Consider the following 21,132-nt stretch of genomic DNA (forward strand, 5'->3'; position numbering starts at 1 on the left):
CTTGGGCAGCGGCACCTCGAGCCGTGGAGGAGTTGGGGGCGAGGTGGGTCCGCCTCTGCCCGCCGCGCACCTCGGGGAACGCTCACCCTGAGCTCCCCCGAGAGAAAAACAGTTGTGGTGAGGCGTCAGGTGAAGCTGTGCTCGCCCCTGCCGCTGTCTGTCCCAGCCGTTCGCAGGAGGCGAGTTGGCGGGTGTCTGGCTCAGCACGAGGGGCGCTCGGTTTGGCACGGCTTTGGGGGAAACCCGGGAGGTCTCCCGGTCACCGGGGCTGTGGCAGAAGGCAGCAGAGAACAAAAACTTTGCCTCGCAAGAAATACTCTTTCACCTTTCTCGGAATCTAGCATATCCTTTTTTTTTGTCTCTTTGTAGTTGATGCCTTTCAGCCTAGCTCATGCTATGTGTCCTCTATGTATAGTTTTGTTTGAGAAATAGCATTCCCTCATAGTTTTTGTCTTGTCTTTCAGGGAGGGAGATGCTTTCTGGTAATAGTAAAGGAACGCGGTACTGAATGAAAACACACCAACACCATCTTCATTAGCCGGAGCCTGACTCTTTCTACTTAATGTTGGTTTCTTTGTCATCAGGTCTGCTAAAAAATGACTGAATATAAACTTGTTGTCGTTGGAGCTGGTGGTGTAGGCAAGAGCGCCTTGACAATACAGCTAATTCAGAATCATTTTGTGGATGAATATGACCCTACAATAGAGGTAAATGGTTTAATCTTACACTTTTTGTGAAGAGAGATTGATTATCAGTAATAATGGTAGTTGTTTACTTTTGAACAAGTCATCACAAAAACATAGAACAAGGCTTTATAATAAAAAAAGCTCGAAGATAATAATCGGCATCAGACCAGCACTGGAGAGGAAGTCGCTGTGCTTCTGGATTAGGCTGTGGAACAACAGCTGCAGTAAAAAAATTGACAATTTTAATCAATTAAAGTATGGCGTTAATTGTCATGTTTTGTTGGACAGTTTGGATGCACATTTTTAAGGTCTCGGTGACAAAGTATTTGCCAAACTCACTTGAAAATGCTTGGCAAAGCACTTCATGGCTTTACATACAACCTCTTAAATGCGACTTTCCTTTTTGATATCAAGAAGGAAAATTTCTATTTCCAAAATGTATGCATGAAGCTTTCTCAGCTCCTGTCAATTAGAATGTGTTTCACACGGTGTGAAATGTGTACTGGAATGTTATGGTGAATGAAGCAAAAATTCAGGGCCTGATTTTATTAGGTTTTTTTGAAACACACCAGTGTATGTTTCCATATCTAGAAAAAATAAGATAGTTGCTGTAATGGATTCTTTGAAATACATGGCACAGTTCTTCAAAATCTGAAATTCAATTTAAGCTTTAGAAGTTACAGTATTTTAAAGATTTTAATGAGCAGGCAAGCTCTATCTTTTAAATATAAGAAAAATACTAGTGTTGTCTTAAATCTCCTGTGGATTGTTGTAACCTCAGACCATACCAAAGGAGAAATGGCACTGTAATTTACTCAAGACTTTTGTGTGCCCAGCATTGAAGATCTGTATCTTACAACTTTATTTATATGTTTGTACCATGAGGCACTTCCAAGCTCACTTGAAGGAATCACAGGGTTTTAAATCTAGACTTAAAATGGTGACTCGGAAAATGGCTATGTCGTCGTTTTCAGGTAGGTGTAAGCTAAAGGAGGCAATGTCCTGAGATGGTAGCAAGCCATCTTTAATGATGTACAGGCCTGAGTTAATGCACCTCAAACTGAGATGCGTTGGCTTGAGTTTCCCTTAATGTGCCTCTGTATCATCTTGTCTCTGTTGCGTGGCCAGGTAACCTCATGTATGCTTGTAGAAGACTAGGGAGAGAAGAAGAGTATTTGACTTGCACTAGGAGAGCAGCTCTTTCAGTTACTAAGATATGAAATCTTAAAACAACTTAAAGAAAGCTTAAAAAACAGAAAACACACAAAACTCGTTGAGAGGATCAAGCAAAATAGATTTTACTTTTTCCTGCAAAAGGAGCTTTGGAGGATGTTGGTCTTTGTAATACTTGTTCCTAATCATCTGGGTTTCTCTTAGGTTAGAGGTGTACTTACGCAGTACAAAAAGAACTATGGAGGTTCTATATTAGAAGTTGTCATGTGAAGCCTGAGCTGTGTAAATAATTTAGGAAAACAAAATCTTAAATGCCGGGATTCCTAAATCACTTAAGGGATTTTTTTTCTAATCAACAAGCTGAGTAATTTTGAGTAATACGAAATAGATTTTAATGTAAAATAGTAAAATGAAAATACAGTTCCTAATAGAAAGAACCTAAAATCCCAGTACTGTGGCTTTTATTTAGTAGCGTGTAGGGTGACTGTAACACTGTGGTGTGGTCCTGAAACAGTATGTTCTTCTGAAAGAAACAAACCTTTAAACTAACAGATTTTACCAGCATCCACAACTTGTTGCATGCAAAAGTATTAATCTTCTGCAACCTTATATGTTCTTGTCTAATTGCCATCTTTGTCTTGTAAATTCTGAGACCTTAAGGATGGAGGCTGTGTCTTTCTACACATGTGCTAAATCACCCTGTGTGTGCTCACAATGCTATAATCATGTAGCTGAGCTTGTAGAAAAGAACTGTTTCAGTTAGAGTAAGAAAGGTGGGCAATTTGGAGTGGCAAACAGGTTCCAGAGAATGGGCTTGTACTTGGGTTTAAATGCTTCCGTCTTTGCCTGGGTAGAATCCTATTCAGTTGAGAAGGGCTGCTGATTGTGCTTCCTGTAGAGATGCAGTTGCATTGGAGCTGGTCAAAGAGCAAGAGCTGTAGAGTGTTTTTGGGGCAATATGAGGAAATAAGGCTAAAGTTGCTTTGACTGGTAGATAAGATGGCTCAATAGTGTCACTGTTACTGTTTCTCACTGTTTCTCTCATTGCCATACAGTCTTTTTCCCTTGGAGATAAATATTTTGCAGCTAAATATTTTGGAGAAGACAGAGAAGAGAGTTCAGTGTTTGCTATCTATAGCGGGTTCCATAACTACACAGTTACTGACTAATTTTAAATCTTTCCTGTGATTTAACAAAATGAAACTCAACACTTTTGAAATTCTCATATTGTGAAGTCGTCATGTAGTTGAAGAGAGGAAAATATATAGTAGTTACTTAATCACAGATGAATTTATGATGTTAATGATGTTGCTGCTTTCAGGGGAATAGACTTACTGATTCAACAAATAACTTTTTTGGAAAATGTCAAGTTTCATGGCCTGCTTGAGTATTTATTTATAGCAGATGGCTGAGGACAGGAAGGAATTAAAATGAGTGCATGTTTGAGTGGCTACTGTTATTCAACTGTATTTGCTTTATATGTGTTTCATGCACATCATAGATGCCCAAGCACAGATTTATAGCTGAGCAATTTTAAGTGTTTTTTTAACAGTGAGTACAGTAACCCTTGTAAATATGGCCTAATACGCAGAACAGTTTGGTTAGTGCCCTCTACTGGTCGAGGTTTGTTAAATCTTAATTTGTGGTATCTTGTAAGATAATATAATTTTTATTTATTTTATTTTTCCTACAGCTTCAGCATGTTTTAGACTTAAATATATGTCATCTTTTAAATATGAGAAAGAACAGGTTTCCTAGTTGCCTGTCAGAGGTTTTTTCAATTGGATTAACAAAATCCCTCGTCTGATTTAGGAATACTGATATTTAAGGCTGTGTTCTTAAATGACCTACGCACTTGTGGAACTTCCACTAATATTTAATAATAGCTTAGTCTTAGTAGCTCTGATACTTTAACATTAAATCACTGGTATAATGGATTCTTAGAAAAGAATTATTCCTCACTTAGATGGGATTTATTAGGCAGTGGGGATTTTTTTAGATAAATTCCCTATGTAGTATATAGCTGAGATTTCCTTTTTCATTTTTTGTCAGTGCTTGTGAATGGAATTATTACTCCTTTGCTCCTTAAAAATCATGCTAATTTTTATGGCTTGTGAAACATGTAAAAGCATGTTAAGTGATGAATTAAATTACAACTTTTATATATATATATATATGCTGAGTCTGTATACTAGGGAAAAATTGCAAATTCATATATGGAGTCAGGTACCATGAAATTAACTTTTAGTTTGCATTTTGTTTTTACTTAATAGCCTTAGACTGGAAGTTTCTTCATTGTTTCCTCACTGAATTCATTACTGCAAATCTTCCAATGTGGAGTAAACCTACTGGATTTTTATAAATCGTGAAATATATAGATTAGAAGGTTGGATGTTTTGTTGTTGAACGGCAATCTGGCCATACAGTTGCATTTTGAACCAGAAGTACTGTAGTATTTTCATTCTGCATCAAATCACCCTTCTAGTTGGTGACAAAACTTTCTCTCCAGAAGCGGGCGAGACAACTATCATCTCAAAGCTTTCCTTCTTTTTTATCTGAGTGTGCTTTATGATGGTGCATCTTTGCTGCTACTGCTAACATAGGTAGGCACGCTAAAGTTACCAGTTCTTAAAAGCAATTTTCTTTTCTCTTGTTTTCTTTGAATATTACTAAAAGCTTTTGTTTTGAGCTCACCTGAGGGGAATTTCTTCTTCTTTGAAGTGCTAAGATGAAAAGGAATAATACAGGCATTTCAAGAACTGTTTTTCATAGTTTTAAACTAGCAGTCAAATTTCAAGACAAGTAAATGAAAGCTTTGTAAATATGTGTAGTATAATGATAAAAGTTCTACTAGTACTTCACTGTGAACTGTGATAAATATATCGTGGGACATGTGATCTGCTATAGAATTTCAGTCAGTTGGAATAAAAGTTGTGTCCTTTGGGGGCACGCTTTATTTTGTTTGGTTTTTTTTCCTTTAAGCAAAGAGATAAAATATTAACCTTATTTTAAAACATGTTGGAGCTTGTATATTTTTCTCAGCTGTATCAATATTTAAACATGGCTTATGTTTCTAAAGTAAGTTATCTAGTTCTTGCTTGAACACTGAATTTGCACTTCTGTGGAAGAAATATTTCCAAAATAATGTTAGAGGTAAACTTTTGTCTTTAAGGTAAACAGTCAATATTGTTTTACCTGATACTGTTAAATTTCATCCAGGCTCAAAATCAATGTGAGTTTACAGAGTTTGTTTAGTTTAAGATACTGATTCTATACTGTTCTCTCCTGGTGGTTTTTTTTTTTCAGCATGAGGAACAGGAAAGAAGAGAGCCTTTTGTAAAAATGTAGATAGAAATTGCACAGTAGTAGGTGTACTGTGCCTTAATATGGGTACAAAGGATGGAAGGTCATTCTGAATTCATGTTAAAGTTTGCTAGAATTGCAACTTCGATTCTTTGATTCCCTTTCCAGTAGATCAGGTTCAATTATGTATAGTGTTAAAAAGAACAATAGCAATGTTGTGTTAGTCTCTAGCTAAGGGGTCTGAAAGATAATACCAAAATTTTGTATTTATACCTTTTATGTGTTTCAAGTACTTTTTACTGAGAATAACTCATGGCACTGCTCAATGACCTCTTTTTAATGCTTATTGACATTAATTTATTTCAAATAGATAGATGTTAATAAGTTATTGGAAAAGTAATGCTTATGTTCTTGTCATTAAAACTATACACTCATAGAAGCTTAGCACCAAAAAGAGATAGACGTTAATAAAATGTAAAAAGACATTATCTAGTTGCTTACTTTGTAAGATTTTAGCCACTTGAATCAGAGACCTGAAAACTTTGAGTTGATAACATTGAAATAATTTATTCCAACATCTCTGTGAAACAACCCATCAGGATTTTTATCTGGCTCAATTGGTCTGTCTTGGCTAAAAAGCTTGACCCTCAAATGTATCAATCCAACTTTGGTAACTTAATCACAAATATCATTATATGCACCTGCTTAGGCTTACAAATTGAATTTCCTGTCCAAAGCACTGAAGGCTTTTTATACTTCATTTCCTTTTCAGTAGCATAGACTTTTGGAGTTGTCTCACTTGTGTACTCTTTCTGTTTTATTATTTTGTACACTGTTGTGGCCTTCGTAAATATCCATATATTATACTTTAAAAAAATACTGGTAAATTGAGTAAGCTTACACAAAGTCAAACCTTCTAAGATCAGGATTACAAGCTTCTTGTATTAACAAAGGGGAGATGCTTTTGTTCTGGATCCAATTCATACTTTTTGTCCTTTTGTGCAAAATAAGAAAACTGCCCTTTTTCTCTATGTTTGCACACATCTACTGTTACTCACTGAAGATTCAGAAAACAGGTAAGGACATGTTCTTTCCACTTCTGGATTACTATATACATGTAAATATGACACCATTTTCCTACTGTCATTTGCCCATCTGGAAAGTTGGGTTTTAACTCTAAAGTGTTTTCAGTTATGCTTGATTACTAGTAAAAAACTTCAATGTCCCCTGAGTTACAGCTGTGGGAAATCTTACTTGTTCGTGTTTAACCAACGTTTATGATTTTTCTTTTCTTAGGATTCCTACAGGAAGCAAGTAGTAATTGATGGAGAAACCTGTCTCTTGGATATTCTTGATACAGCAGGTCAAGAAGAATACAGCGCAATGAGGGACCAATATATGAGAACAGGAGAGGGCTTCCTGTGTGTATTTGCTATAAACAATACAAAATCTTTTGAAGATATTCACCATTATAGGTGTGTATATTGAAAGATAATCAACTAACTCTTACATGGAGTGTATAGGTTGCTTGCTATCCCACTAGCTAATAGAATGAACTCTGAAATAGTATCTAAGGGGAAATTTGCAAATTAGCAATATTGCGACTTATTTCTGCATTTGTAGGTCTGGAATTTTCGGTAATCAGAAAATCTGCTGCCTCTTTCGCAAGTTAGGCAGACAAAATATCTGAAAGCTCTTCTGTATAAACTAACGTGACTTAGTATTTCTTCCTATTCTTAGTGAAGACTTAGCTAAAGGTAAACTGTGCCCATTTCAAGGGAAAATAGTTTGCTAAGATGGGAAAATTGATGCAGCTGAAATTGTAGACAATAATTTCAATTGTTAGCTTTTATTCTAAGGGTGGAGGGGAAATACCGGTGAAATGTTACTAGAAGAGTTAACATGTGTGAGCCCCGATGCCTAGGAAGGGCAGGCACACAAAATCAGTGCTCCAGGATGACTGCTGAAAACCAACCTGATATCAATTCCTTCATATTCTCTTTTTTTAATAATTAGTTAAAAATTTCAACTCAAGCTTTCTTTTGTCAGCTACACTAATATTGAAATAGAAGTAGTCTCTGGTGATTACCATGCTGAATCATTTAAAACTGAATAGCTTACTATTATACTGAATTCTCCTTGGGTATTCTGCTAGAAGGCAATGCAGATCCTGACTGCTGCTAAAACTGGGTTTAGCAGTGTCAGTTTAAGATTAGCTTAACATTACGTGTTTGAGACTATTCATAGTTAGACATTTATAATGCTGTCAGATCTATGTTGCTGTGTGGTGGTGGAGTGTTTTGCTATCAGTATTATCCACAAACCCTACATTTACTTAGAAGCTGAAGTTGCACATTTTGTTACAAATGGCAGTTACATTTAAGGTGGGATACTATGTTGGTTCAAGATAATTGAAGTCAACAGGAGCAACTGCCCCTGCTTGCAGAGTTCGTTTCCAACTCATTTCAACTCATTGCCGGCTCATTTGATTGTGTAGTGTGCTGGTGTGAGGAGCTAAACAGCTAGATACCTACCTACAGAAATACTTCACTGTTGGCTTATCTCCCTGCAGCAACTGTGAGATGAGGGGAGTACTGCTGCAAGTGAAAGGGGCAAAACTGCTGCATACTAACCCAGGAAAAGATCAATATTGAGAGCGTGGGCGTGTTCTTTCAGAACTGTTTCTTTTTATATTTCAGTTGAGCTAGCCAGCCTTTGTATAAATTCCATTATATATAAAATGTTCTGTTTGAATGTATTGGTACTGGTGACTCTAAAAAAGACCAACCCAAAACTGTTAAGAGATAGCACATCAGGGATGACAAGTTAAAAAGCCCTTACCTATCGCTCTCAGAACAACTGTATACTTCTCTTCATCATCTAATCAGATTATTGGAAATGGGTTTCCTCTGGCTGTAGAGGAAGAAGAGAAGAAGTTAAGATAGATGTTGACGTAAGGGGAAGAAGGAGCATAGAGTTTTTATGTGGAATTTTTCTTTTTGAAGAGAGAGTTGCAGATTTGCTTAAGAAGGCCTTCCCAGTTAATTTCAAAGAATGTTCTGAGTTGAATGATAGATTTTTCTTCTACTCCACACACCTGTGGATGACCTTGCAGACTGAAGCTGAAGGCTTACAAATAACTAACTGAAAACTGTGCCTATATTAAGGAACACAGGGCTGGATTATTTGGGAAGGCACAAGTAATGAAATTAATTATTTTTGTTTGAGAATCTTGACATTACATCTAACTAGTGATAACTAGTGCTTGAAAGGACTCTCTTACCAAATTTTTCTTTGTGGAGAACCAGGCCAGTGGTCTTCAAAGTTCAAAAAAACTCTTGTCTAAATGCAGAGTTTGTAATGCTAGCTTTAATTAAATACAACAACAACAAAAAAATCCCACCTCAAACCCCCCCCAAAACCACATAAAAATTGAGACAACAGTCATAGTGCTTTTGACAGTGTTTTATCTTAGCAGATGTATTGAGTATTATGAAGTGTTGAGTATGAGAGATAAATACTGAGATTTCTACCAGAGCTTCTTAGGCTTGTGGCATTAGCTGTTAACAACAACAAAAGTAGTGTAATGACATCAAAAGCTATAGTAGTTTGCAATATGTCAACCTCATTTAAAAAAAAAAAAAGGATGACAAAATTGGTGGTCAGTTTATTTTTTGGTGGCTTCCATAGTGCATGCACTATTAACATAAAATATGTAAATTAACATAATATTATGCTGGAATATGTTAATTTCTTCATTGTTTTAATATCTGTTAATTGACAGTAATACCTGTTATATACAATCTGTCTCTTTTTAGGGAACAAATAAAGAGAGTTAAAGACTCTGAAGATGTTCCAATGGTGCTAGTAGGAAACAAATGTGATTTGCCTTCCAGAACAGTAGATACAAAACAAGCTCAGGATTTAGCAAGAAGTTATGGAATTCCTTTCATTGAAACATCAGCAAAGACAAGACAGGTAAATCTCAAAACTTATCAGACGCAAATGCAGAACTCTTATCTGAATTACAGTAATGTTAATTGTTTAGTATTGATAATGCTTGGTCGTACCAATAGGTATATTTCTCTGGAGTAGAAGTTCTTGTGGTGTCTCTTCTTTCTTTCTTGTGGTGTTTTTTCTTCTATCAACTCACTGACAACTGGTAGTTGTTTATTAATGTGTGATTCACTTCAGTTGCGCAAACTCGGAGTGAAACCTGGCCTGTTATTACTCTCCTCTGTCAGACGTTTGCAGCATTCTTAATGTTATGGTAGGTTTTAATAGAACAAAAAGTGCCTCTGCTTAGAGGTCTAATGCTTTTCCTCAGCAAGAGGATTAAGCTGACAAGCAGCCTAATTAGTTTATTCTGTTTTAAGTCTTTTCCTGACAAAAGGAATTTTTCTTTGAGGCATTGATTCAGCATTAGTGAGACATGCTTGATATACCCTTTTATAGCTAAGTAATTGGGCGTAAGTCTCTTTAAATTACTTTATAAATTCCTTGTGTAAACTGATACTCTAAGACTTTACTGCTTGCTGTTGGTTTATTGTACCTCACTGGTATAGGTGAAGGAGGCAGCCGTTAGGGTTCTGTCAGTGCTTCTCTCAATGTTTGCTAGGACAAAGGTGCACCTGTGTATTGAGGAGAAGATAAGGTGTACAGATGAAATTGGTTCTGTACTTCTGGAAGGAAGTGTTCTTTTTGAAAAATGCTGATTTGCGGTTTTGCGTTTGAGTAAAGACTGTCGGTACAAATTACATCAGGTCTGAGTGGCAGAATAACTCATGCACTCTACATAATCAGAAGTATTAGGTTCAAGTTATGAATCGCAAATTAGGTTTAGCAGAAGGGGGCAAATAAAAGCAGAATACTGCCGTTGGAGTAACTGCTCAATAGATTCAGCTGCATCTCTTCACAGAATTTCCTCACAGACAGTACATAAGTTATTTTTCAGATATAAAAAATGAGTATTTTTATTATTGCAAATTTGCTACACCCGCTCAAGTCTGACAAGTTGAAACCTGGACTAATTAGTAAAATTTTACAGAGGAGTTAAAAGAATGTTAATTTGTGGCAATAGAGAAAGTCTCTGTTAGGTAGGATTAAAAAACCAAAATGTCACAACTTGAATGACTGAGAATAAAGAGTGTTCTGAAGAATGTGGCATATAAGTGGCCTGAATAATTACAGTGTTATTGTTTGGAAGGTCTTGTATTAGTGGCTGTCATTGAGATGTTAGGATACAAAAGGAAGAACTCTGAAATTGCCTTTGAGGTTTGAAATAATAGAAATTCTGTACTAACATCTATATTTTACTTTGTTGTACCAGTTTCATGGAGTGCCAGGCTTCATTGAGGAAATACGTCTTTTGCATAACCACTTATTAAAAGTATGTTGATACAATGGCGTATTTTCAAAGATTTTTTTTCCCCACCTGTAGTTTACTCCGACAAGCAGCCCCACCATGCCTAGCTAATACAAATTCACGTGCTCAAAAATCACCATTCCTGTTCAGTTGTACAATTGTTGTTTGCACAACTTAACTGGTTTTTTATCTTTCAGATTTTTAAGAGTTCTGCCAGAGTTTTTTTCAGAGGACAGTAGATCAGTCATATGAACTGTCAATCTACGATTTGACTGCTTTTATCTGTGACTTTATATTTCTGGCAGTGCCAACTGAAACGTTACAGGAGGGATCTGACTGTTGGCTTTTATTTTTAAAGCTTGAGCTTTACACTCTCTGCAAACAAGGAGTTCCTAAAGGTTGGAACCACTAGGTGTGGTTGCTGATTGTTTTGCAGTGCTGTTCAACACAGTGTGTTATGAAAATGCTTCATAAGATGCCATGTTAATAAAATATTTTTGAGAAGACAAAAGGAAATTGGAGGAAGAACCTGATCTTTAATTACAACAGGATCATCTATGCATTTGTGTATGTGTCTGTGTGAATATATAGATGTGTATACATATGCATTTACATATTATGGTATTTCAGTCACGCTGTCGTATATAAAAATATATGCACATATATATACACACACTTTCTTCCAAAGTAACTTTTTTAATTGGGGGATTCCAGTTTTGTGAGCTGCTTGTGGCCCATGGACTGTTTTTATTGGGCAGGAGTCAGTCATTGACTAAAAATAAACCAACAAAACAAAATCTGGTCCTCTTTGATTACATGCAGAACTTGAAAGTATGAACAGATATAGCTGGTGATCTGGTAACTTTCTGGAATCTGTAGAAAGTCTGACATGAATAGTTAAAGTAGGAACCTTCTTTTTCTTTCCTGTAAACACCTCGCACCACCCTGAAATGTCAGCACTAATAACCTGTTGGAGGGGGCCTCACCATCTTCTCTCTCCAGCTTTTCCCTATGCCCCACTTCTGCTGGAGCTCAGAGAATCAGAAAGGTTTCTGGGGAAGGAAACAGGGGAGATGGAAATGGAAAGGAGATGTCTGTGTAGTCTTGTTTTGATTGGCAAGACGCTTATTTAAGATGATGACATTGTATGCTCATGAAGAATGATATCTCAGTTCCAACTAAGTCTGTTTTTAAGACTTTCAAAAATTCTTAGACGAAGTCAAAAATAGGAGTGAGAATAATCACTAAATGAAGTGCAGAATTAAGTCGTTCTAAAAGTGTGTTTTGTTCTTATTTGGTTGACTGGCAATAAAGATGTAAACTTTAACTTACTGCAAAAAGGTCGTCTTTTAAGCTAAATCCCTGTGTGAATTTTCATACAAATCATTGAGTTAATTAGTGGACCCTACAGCTTGGATATAAGGCTATAGATTTTTTTTTTTTTAATTAGACCACGGACTGAAATGAATATAATGTAATTTATGAAAGATAGCAATAATCCTATTTCTAAATGTAAACTCATGCCATAAGTGGTTTTGTAAGGCACGTTGCATCACTCACACTATCTCGTAAGATAGTGTCTTATCACGATCCTGTGTAGATAAGTATAAATTTCTTAGGTTTATTTTGATAGCTGTTTTTGCTTTTCTGGGTTTGACATTAGCTTTACATACATATTCTTTTCTGTCCACATGAGCATATTGCTCCCAATAGTATCAGTGAGAGACGAAAGGCAAACTTCATTTGTCCCCACCAAGGCTGCACCCTGTGTTCTTTGCTGTGCTTCCATTTGCCCCTGAGATACACAAGGAAAAGCTGTAGGGCTGTATCCCAGATGTAGTTTGACTGCAGAGTTTTTTTCTCCTTGGAACATTGAACTGTCCTGCTGGCAGTGAATTCAAAGGAAAAGCAGATACGCGGACACTAATGTAAGCATTCCACGTAACGGATTCCATGAAGTGTTAGGTCGCATTGAGAATACATACTCAAACACACTTTTGAAGCATTTAATGAAGAAGTTGACCTAAATCACAAGGATGCTGTTAAAAAAAAGTTATGGTTACTTCAGATGTCTGATGTACAATAGGTTCGGCCTTGAACTTGTGAGGAAAATAAGTTGAGAACCTGGGCCTCGTCTGAAGGAATTGGTGCAGTATTTACAGAATTTCATTCCTGCATCTCAATTAAGATTCACAAATAACCAATAACTTAGTTTGCTTGAACCAACTTGCCATTTTTTTTTTAGGAATTTGTCTTACCTGTATAATGGTACTGCATGTGTTTTACTCCAAGTCATTTTTAAGTAGTTCATGTATACAAGTTCCATTGTAAAACTTTGTTTTCAATTAGTTATAACTTTGTCAGACTTCACAATATAGGTTGAGTTTCTTCATGATACTTGTCTGTTATAAGGTGAAACTTTTCCAGAAAAGATTAGTCCTTCCCAAGAATAAGGCCCCAAGAAAAAAAAAATTGATAATGTCAAAACAAATTCTGGCTTCCAGTTTGTGTGCTGAATGACTTCAGGATGCAGAGGAAACAGATTTGTTATTTATCTAATGTAAAGATAAATCAGTGCAGCAAAAAAAGGATATATGTGCATAGTGGGTGAAATTCAGGTAGGAGAGACAGCTGTAATTCTGGCACTTCTTAACTTTGGAGTGATTAATATTTTAACTTTAGTCATGATTTTTGTGTATTTATCAGATATACATCAGTAAATTGGTATTAATGAACCATTGTAAGATAACATGATCGCTTTAACAAACCCCCCAAACTAGTAGAGGTTCTGCATGTGGCCGAGTTGTAGTAACTGTTTCCAAACAGGCCTTTCAAATATTAAGTCTGTTTCAGAGACAGCAAAAAATTAGCCTTAATCTATAAGCTAAATGTTACACTCGTAGATTTTTGAAAAAGCTAATAGATTTTTGCAGGTTTATGTATTCTCCAGTACTGGCTAAGCTGACTTTACCACTACAAAGTTTTATGTTGGGAGTGCTTTTATCCAAGTGAGTAGCATTCTTTTTACTTGTGTCCTCATGAATAGTTTTGACTTTTTTTGTCTTATAGTTGGTTTTAGGAGGCCAACTCTGACAGACTGTATAAAGGTGGTCACAGCACACTTTTGAGATGTCAAGGCTAACTTTCATTAGTTTCCTTTAAGTCTTATTTACAGAAGCAGAATGTGAAAATTCCTGGTTGTACTTTGGTCTCTATTTGAAATAGTCTTTTTTTGCACACTGTAAATTGAATGATTCTCTCCTAGGAATCAAAAGCACCTTGAAAACATTGTCTCAATGTCATGAATTCTTTGGGCTGTTTAGATTTGAAGTTTTTAATATCTGCCAAATTACATTTTTGCTTCCAGTTCTGATGGCTAAAAGAACTTTTAAATCGTATTTTAGATATATGGTCCATGCTCATTTAAGGAAAAAATAGTGAAGAATCTTAAAAGAAATTGGTATTAAAATTATTCAAGTTTATAAGGCTGGCTGTACATATTTTTTTTCAGAATAATTTCTTTCAAGAGGTTTTATAAGACTGTTCTTGGTGGTGGCAGTAGTAGCAATTTCTTTTCACTCCCTATCTGTGTCTCTTCCTCTCTGCATTGCTAAAGCAAATTACAGCTTGTGCCGGTGACGGGAAAGTTGGCAATAAGTGTGACTGAAGAATTATCTGATTATGTGAAAACCGTATGATCAAATCAGTTATTTCTACTGCAAAACAGTAGATGTGCAAAAACACTGATTTTTGTAGAACCTGTCCTTTGGCATGTAGCAGCTGATCAATGTTTAATGTTTCCTTTTCAAGAAAAAACTTTCATTCCTTCTAGGAAAACATGAAAGTATGAGTTTTACTTGGGTTTTGCTGGTTTGTTTTTTTTAATGGCTTCCTTTACATTTTGCAAATGACCTCAAATGTAAGACTTGTCACCTTGTCAATACTTTACTACATCCTAACAGGGCATGTTGTATATAGCGGAGAAATATACAATCCAAGATGTAAATCTAATTCATTTAATCTTTAAATTCAAGTAGTTCAGAAGAATCGTCAGATAAGCAGCACTGTTAGAATTCTGAGTCTTAAATGTGACAACCTATGGCACAGTTCATGCAAAATGATCCACTAACTGTGGCAGTAAATACGAAGTAAATATGAAGATGAGTTGGATAGATAATTTATGGAAAATCTGCTAAATACAAGCCCAGATTGTGCATTTGGGTAGTAATAAAGTTTTGAGGCTTAAATAGTTCCACTGTTCTCCACGATCATCAGTCTGTTCTGTTTTTATTTTCAAATAAAGAGTTTGTATTAAATTAACAACTCTGTTGATCTGACTGAGGAGACAAGTAATGAGATTGACAGTAAGGCAGAAGAGAAATTTGGTCTCCCTGTAAAAGCTGCAGCTAAACATTTTGCATCTTGTTATAATTTTTTAATGTAATTTGTAAGTTTATGCACAGATGTAATCAGTTCAAAATAACAGATACTATAACTTAAAGCTGGTGCCATACCTCTTATTTTCTGTTAGCTTAAAGATATCTTCTGTCCTCATAGGTTTTTTTTTTTTTTAAATGTTTATTGTATTATCATCTCCAAGTAGCCTAAAAAGAGAGCTGCAGGAAGGTAGGGTGATACCAAAGTGAAACACGTAGCTCTGCGTCATCCTTGAAATACTTGCAGAGCTCTCCTTAGAGAAGAATCTCAGCATAATTTCACAGGTTGTTTGCACTTAGTAATTATTATGGGACCTAGTTGCCTGAGTCTGCTCCAGAGAGAACAAGTTAAGTGTGCCTTGTACACTGATGTGCACCAAGGTCTTAACATGATAATAATGAACTAGTTGCTTTTTCTGCATGGAAGAATAAGTTCTATAATTACAACAAGAATACTTCAGCGTTACTTTCAGGAGTAATTAATGTATTTAAGGTGCTTCTTAAAAGCACTTTGCTGTGACTCAAATATCCCTTTTCCTAAATCTAATAGCATAAGTGCTCGTTCTGTAAAGTAAATAGCTTTAAAGACAGTATTGCCCAAAATGTACTACTCTTGGAGGATTTTATTGCTTTGTAACCTCTTAGGAAATTACCAGCTTAGACTTTCTATACTTTTTTTAGTTCGGTCTGCAGATTTTTGCGAAGAAAGTACACCTTCTTAACAGGACATAAAATGAGCTTAATTTTCTCTTACAGCTTCTCACTTTGCTTAAGAAGCAAAAATAGGTGGTGTGTGTTTATAAGCACTCCACTACTACCAATCTAATAAGGTTTTGTGCCTGCTAAATGCATCTGTGCCCACAAAAATGTGTGAAAAGATTCAGTAACATGAGCGGTATTATTTTCAGCATGGTATACAGTGGAAGAAAATCAGGCTTTTTTGTTCACATTACTTTGTACAGGAAAAAAGGAAGGCTTGAAGCGTAGATATTTACAATAATTAATAATCAATAAATTCTTTGAGTGTATCTCTCTTGCTTGCATTTAAAAGTATTTATCAGGCAGCAAATGTGCAAGTCCAGCATTTTAAATATGTAAATGGAGGTCCACATACTTTTCTCAAGTAAAGCTCATAATTTCCATGGTTTTGTTGTGGGTTTTTATTCACCTGCCATTGGTGTCCCAATTGTTAAAGAAGCAATTTTTAAGGAGTTGTGTTTTACAATGCAGAGAGTGGAGGATGCTTTTTATACATTGGTGAGAGAGATTCGACAATACAGAGTGAAAAAAATCAGCAAAGAAGAAAAGACTCCAGGGTGCATGAAAATTAAAAAATGCCTTGTAATGTAACAGGGTAAGTTTTACAAATCGCTTGCCAAATGATTGACAGTGTCTTGCAAATCAAACATTTTATGGTTAATCTGTGACATAATTCAAGATATAAAACAAACAGATTTCAGTACAGTAGTCCTGAATAATCCCAGCAAACACCCAAGTACTAAGGATTTGCTTTGCTTAATAGGTTTTTAATAAATAGATTTAACAAGAAGTGTTTACTGCATATTGAGTTGTCCATCTGTGAAAGAGACCTAGTTTTGAGTGTGGAGAAGTGAAGAAGAAAAAGTTTTATTACAGCTACATTGCAGGTACTGTTGAAGTGAGTATTGCTTGAATCTTTGGGTTGATGAAGTGAGGGGAGAGGATCATAATACTTAGTCTTTTTCAGGTGCAGAAGCAGAAGGTTCCTCATCATCCAGCAAAGCAGCATTGGGCTAGTGGTTGGTGTACAGGATTTCTTAATTCTCAGGTCCTTCCTTATGCCATGCCATTTTTCCCTTGTTTTCTCCAAGCTTATAAAACCTACTCTTGCCATTTCCAGAAATACATAGTTGACAAAAAAAGAAAACTATAATGCCATGAGTGAAACAGATTTGGACAAAATGGTAAGGTTTCACATCTTTCGAGAGCCTTTACCAAGGGGTGGAGGGGGAGAAACAGTGAAGTAAAACTGGAGGACAGGGGTGGGAAAAAGCCAAAACCAACAAGAACAGATAAAGCACCAAAAACCCAATATCGAAAAATCTTAAGAATTGTTTTGTATCCATATACTCCACTGTAAAAGGGAGGAGGAGAGGGAAGAAGAAACTGTGATATGGAAGATGTGGTAGTCTGAATCACTTACAGTGCTGTTCGAATAAACCATCAGAATAGCTTCCTGCGTTATGAGTGGGTTGTTACTACTTATACACTTGTACAACACGAAGGTGACGTGGAATTTCCCATCGTGTGGAGAAAAAAATAGTTCACTTTTCAAGGTGTTTTTTCACACTTAAAAACATTGCAGAGAGGTCGTGGAATTTGACTTGTGTCCTAAAGAGACCATCACAACTGTAAGAATATTTCTCTTTAATAAGGGAGTTTTATTGGTATTTCTAGGAGAGGGAGGAGAAATTTTGTTTGATAATCAGTTTTTACTAGATCTGCTTAGGCTTATGTTCTTAGCTTTTAAGGGATGAATGACTGCTCTGAGGGAATTCTTTAGATGTTATTCAAAGATACACTTTGTGATACTGTTTGTATCAGTTTCCTTTGCAGGAAACTGGAAACTTCAGTTACGAAGCTCCCTGGTCTTGTGGCCAAGTATCAATAAAATTTGTAGAATCATAGCCCAACCTATAACGTAGCATATTCAAGTCCACTGTTAAACCTTGTCACTGAGCACTGCATCTACTTATTTTTTAAATACTGCAAAGAATGGTGACTCAACCACTTTCCTGGGCAGCCTGTTCCAATGCTTGATAATCCTTTCTGTGGAGAAATTTTTCCTAATATGCGCTCTATACCTCTCTCTCCACAAGTTATTAACTTGGGAGAAGAGACCATCCCCCACCTTGCTACAACCTTCTTTCAGGTAGTTGTAGAGAGCCATAAGGTCGCCCCTGAACCTCCTCTTTTCCAGGCTAGACTTCTGCTCTAGATCGTGCACCTCTTTTGTTGCCCTTCTCTGGACACACTCCAGCACCTCAATGTCATTCTTGCAGTGAGAGGCCAAAGCTGGACACAGCACTCAAGGTATGGCCTCACCAGTGCAGAGTAGAGGGGGACAGTCACTGCCCTTCTCCTGCTGGCCACACTATTTCTGATACAGCCAGGATCTCATTGGCCTTCTTTGTCCTCCCCCAGCCTGTAACACTGCAGGGGGTTCTTGTGGCCCAAGTGCAGGACCTGGCACTTGGCCTTGTTGAATCTCGTACAGCTGGCCTTGTCTCACTGATCCAGCCTGTCCAAGCCCCTCTGTAGAGCCTCCCTACCCTCAAGCAGAACAATACTCCTGCACAACTTGGTGTCATCTGCAAACTTACTGCGGGTGCACTCAATCCCCTCATCCAGAATATTGATAAAGATGTTAAACAGCACTGATGCCGTCAAAATAGTTATGTTTAGTTCTATTTTATACTTTCCTACTGATCAAAGACTAACTAACAGCATCTTGGTGAAAGTACTTTTGATGAGAACAGTATGAATTAAATTGCCTAAGCCTACTTCACATAGCCTTCTGAAAAACAACGTTGCCATTTCTTGCAGTCTTACTAATGTAGCAATACCTTAAAGCAGAATTTCTTTTTGTATACGGGACTTCAAAGATCCTGCATTCTGACTGCTTTTCCTTTCTGTGGATTTCCTTGAAGCTTCCTGGTGGGAATTGTGGTTTTCATTATTTTTTCAGTGGAAGCATCTTTTCAGATTTTAAGATTCTTGTTGATAGTGAACATATGCTTTCTTTCTACCAGCTTCCTACTTTCTTTCTGCCTGTATCCAAGAGAAGTATGGTTTTGGGGTTTTGTGTGGGTTTTGCTTTTTTCTCAGATGGGGGAAATCTCTTTCATCAACAATGGATACCATACCCTATTTAGAAAATAGTCTTGGATATAAGACTCTAGAACTTCAGGAGTCTGCTCAGGGGAGACATTTGTCTTTATACTCAGGTGAATTCTGTATAGTATTGATAGTCATTTCAGCAACTTTGTATTTAGGTGGTTAAGCTGGAGAAAGCATATTCCAAAATCATTTTGGTATAGCTGTAATTCAGTAGCGATTCTACTGGAATAAGAAATCCGGTATTTAAAATAGTCTGGCATGTATTACTTTCAGTAAGAAGATACATATTATTTTAGTCTGATGCATAGTAGATAGCTAAGGAGAGCAGCACCTAATAACGTGAGTTTTTCAGCTGGGATTTTAGACTTCAAAAACATTCATTATAACACAGTTTGCATTGATAGACGGTATTTATTTTCTTTTTTTTTGTCTGTGGATAATCACATTCAATGAATCAGTTTTGCTGTTTCTTGGAATATTCAGTTTATCTTCTTGCTGCTTATGGGATGCCTTCTTAGTTTTGTTAACCTTGTACAAGGTAACTGAAAACTTTAACTATTAAGATTACCATCAACTGTTGATGCTTTTCAAGAAGTTCAGTCCTGTAGTTGTTACATAGTAAAGGAGAAAGTACATAACGTCTTTTGCTTTGTTTGCAATGTCCAGGTAGCAAGAAGAAATTTCTAAAACTCCATGTAAAATCCTAAAAATACCTCTTTCTTGAAAGCATTAAAATTTTTACATTAAAAGGATGCTATAACAAAAAGTTTTCCTAGGGCATGAAGTAGATATCTAGATGATATAATTCAGATTTGAGTTGGGTTAATAGTAAAAAGTTTGAATTACAGAATTTCTAGGTTTTAATTAAAAATTTTCTAGATCCTTGATGAAAACTAATTTGACAATTTTTTTCCACCTCTACAGAGGTGCACAAATAATTTCTCTTCCTTGTGACTGATAGAAGTGTGTATGTACACACATTAAAAAACCCCATATGTTCTACAATTTAAAAGTAGTTTGCAGGTCTATTTTGGGGGTAGGAATTTAAGTTGGAATTCCCAGTTTCTTAGGAATGTAGGGTTTCTTACTGATAGCCAGGTTAGTTGTCAAGTCTCACGCATGCTTGTCAGCATGCAGCCATGTATCTCCAGACTTCCTTATGGTCATGGGACCATGTGGTGCTCTGAAGAAAAATCATAGCCAGAAGCAGGCTATTTCTGTGGGAATGGTTCTGATTTTTCTACTCCCTTTGCTCTTTGGAAAAACAAATACCAGGAGCAAGCTTTGTCAGCACACCTTTATTGAAGCAGTGTAGTATAGTTCTGAGCATGCATAGTGAATTTTGAGTTTCTAATCCCGAGCCTTAATTTAAAGCATTCCTTTAGTACATCTTACACTTTCCAAAAAGCTTGCTCACAACCATTCCGTTGTAAGAGGGTGGAAGGTAAGTCAGCTGTATGCAGTCCCTTCGTACTGAAAGAAGTAACTGGAAAGGTTGACTGCCTTTGAGCTTACAGTGTTGATGCTTTCAGGGATCTTCTGTAAACAGAGTATCCACTATTTACATTTAAAATTTAATCCACAGACTGAAAAGTGAGAGACCTAAGTTTATCTCAAATTCTCTAATTCTCAAATATTCTAAATGTAGTTTTGTATGTCATGGTCTATTAATTCACCTGAATTTAAAAGGACTTGTGGCAGGACCAAACTGATAAATACATAATTAATAGAAAGGCTTGATCTACAAAAGTGTAAATGCAAGTACAAAAGCTAAGTCAATTAATTCCCTAGGATTTTGTAACATCTGCTGTATTTAAAAGAACATCACCTTACTGGGTAGAATAAAGATTTCAACCTTAATTGTGAAGTCATGTGTTTAAAGGCCCATAATAGTCTCTGCATACTGCTCTGTGAAAGTTATTTCTCTGAATTTATTTTAAAACCAGTTTAATGATAGAAGGTTGCTCATTTGAAGACTTAAATTGCAATTTTTTTTAGCATGTCTCATTTGAAGACACCACTGAAAGCCAACAACTGTTGTTGTAATGAGTATTTTTCTAACGCATTAATAACGAGTCTGAAATACTGAAAGGTAGCTTTGTAAGGAAATGTGAACAGTCTTGTAGAAGAATACTGTGCAAAGGTTTTTCTTATACTATTCTTGTGTTTTAAGAATGAACTATTCTGTCTGTTGTGATTGATTCTTAATGCTGTCCTCCTTGCTGGCTGCTTAGAACACTTTGATAGTAGATACACTCTGGACCATCACTACTTCTAGATCATTTCCCTA

General features: G+C 36.3%; 1 protein-coding gene across 2 annotated transcripts in view; it reads left to right on the forward strand.

Annotated features, from left to right (window-relative positions):
* The first annotated feature begins 461 nt into the window (after positions 1-461).
* The window catches only part of KRAS (Kirsten rat sarcoma viral oncogene homolog), a 23,382-nt gene continuing 2,711 nt past the window's right edge, over positions 462-21,132 (forward strand). Inside the window, exons 1-5 of one of the 2 annotated variants that reach the window (XM_010140946.1) lie at positions 462-707; positions 6,459-6,637; positions 8,981-9,140; positions 16,194-16,309; position 19,921. In XM_010140946.1, the coding sequence (XP_010139248.1) occupies positions 597-707; positions 6,459-6,637; positions 8,981-9,140; positions 16,194-16,309; position 19,921 (567 nt within the window). In that variant the 5' untranslated portion in view covers positions 462-596. The remainder of the gene's footprint in view (positions 708-6,458; positions 6,638-8,980; positions 9,141-16,193; positions 16,310-19,920; positions 19,922-21,132) is intronic. The other variant, XM_010140948.1, reaches the window with a different exon arrangement.

Source organism: Buceros rhinoceros, unplaced genomic scaffold (assembly GCF_000710305.1).
Source record: "Buceros rhinoceros silvestris isolate BGI_N320 unplaced genomic scaffold, ASM71030v1 scaffold4318, whole genome shotgun sequence".
Lineage (NCBI taxonomy): Eukaryota > Metazoa > Chordata > Aves > Bucerotiformes > Bucerotidae > Buceros > Buceros rhinoceros.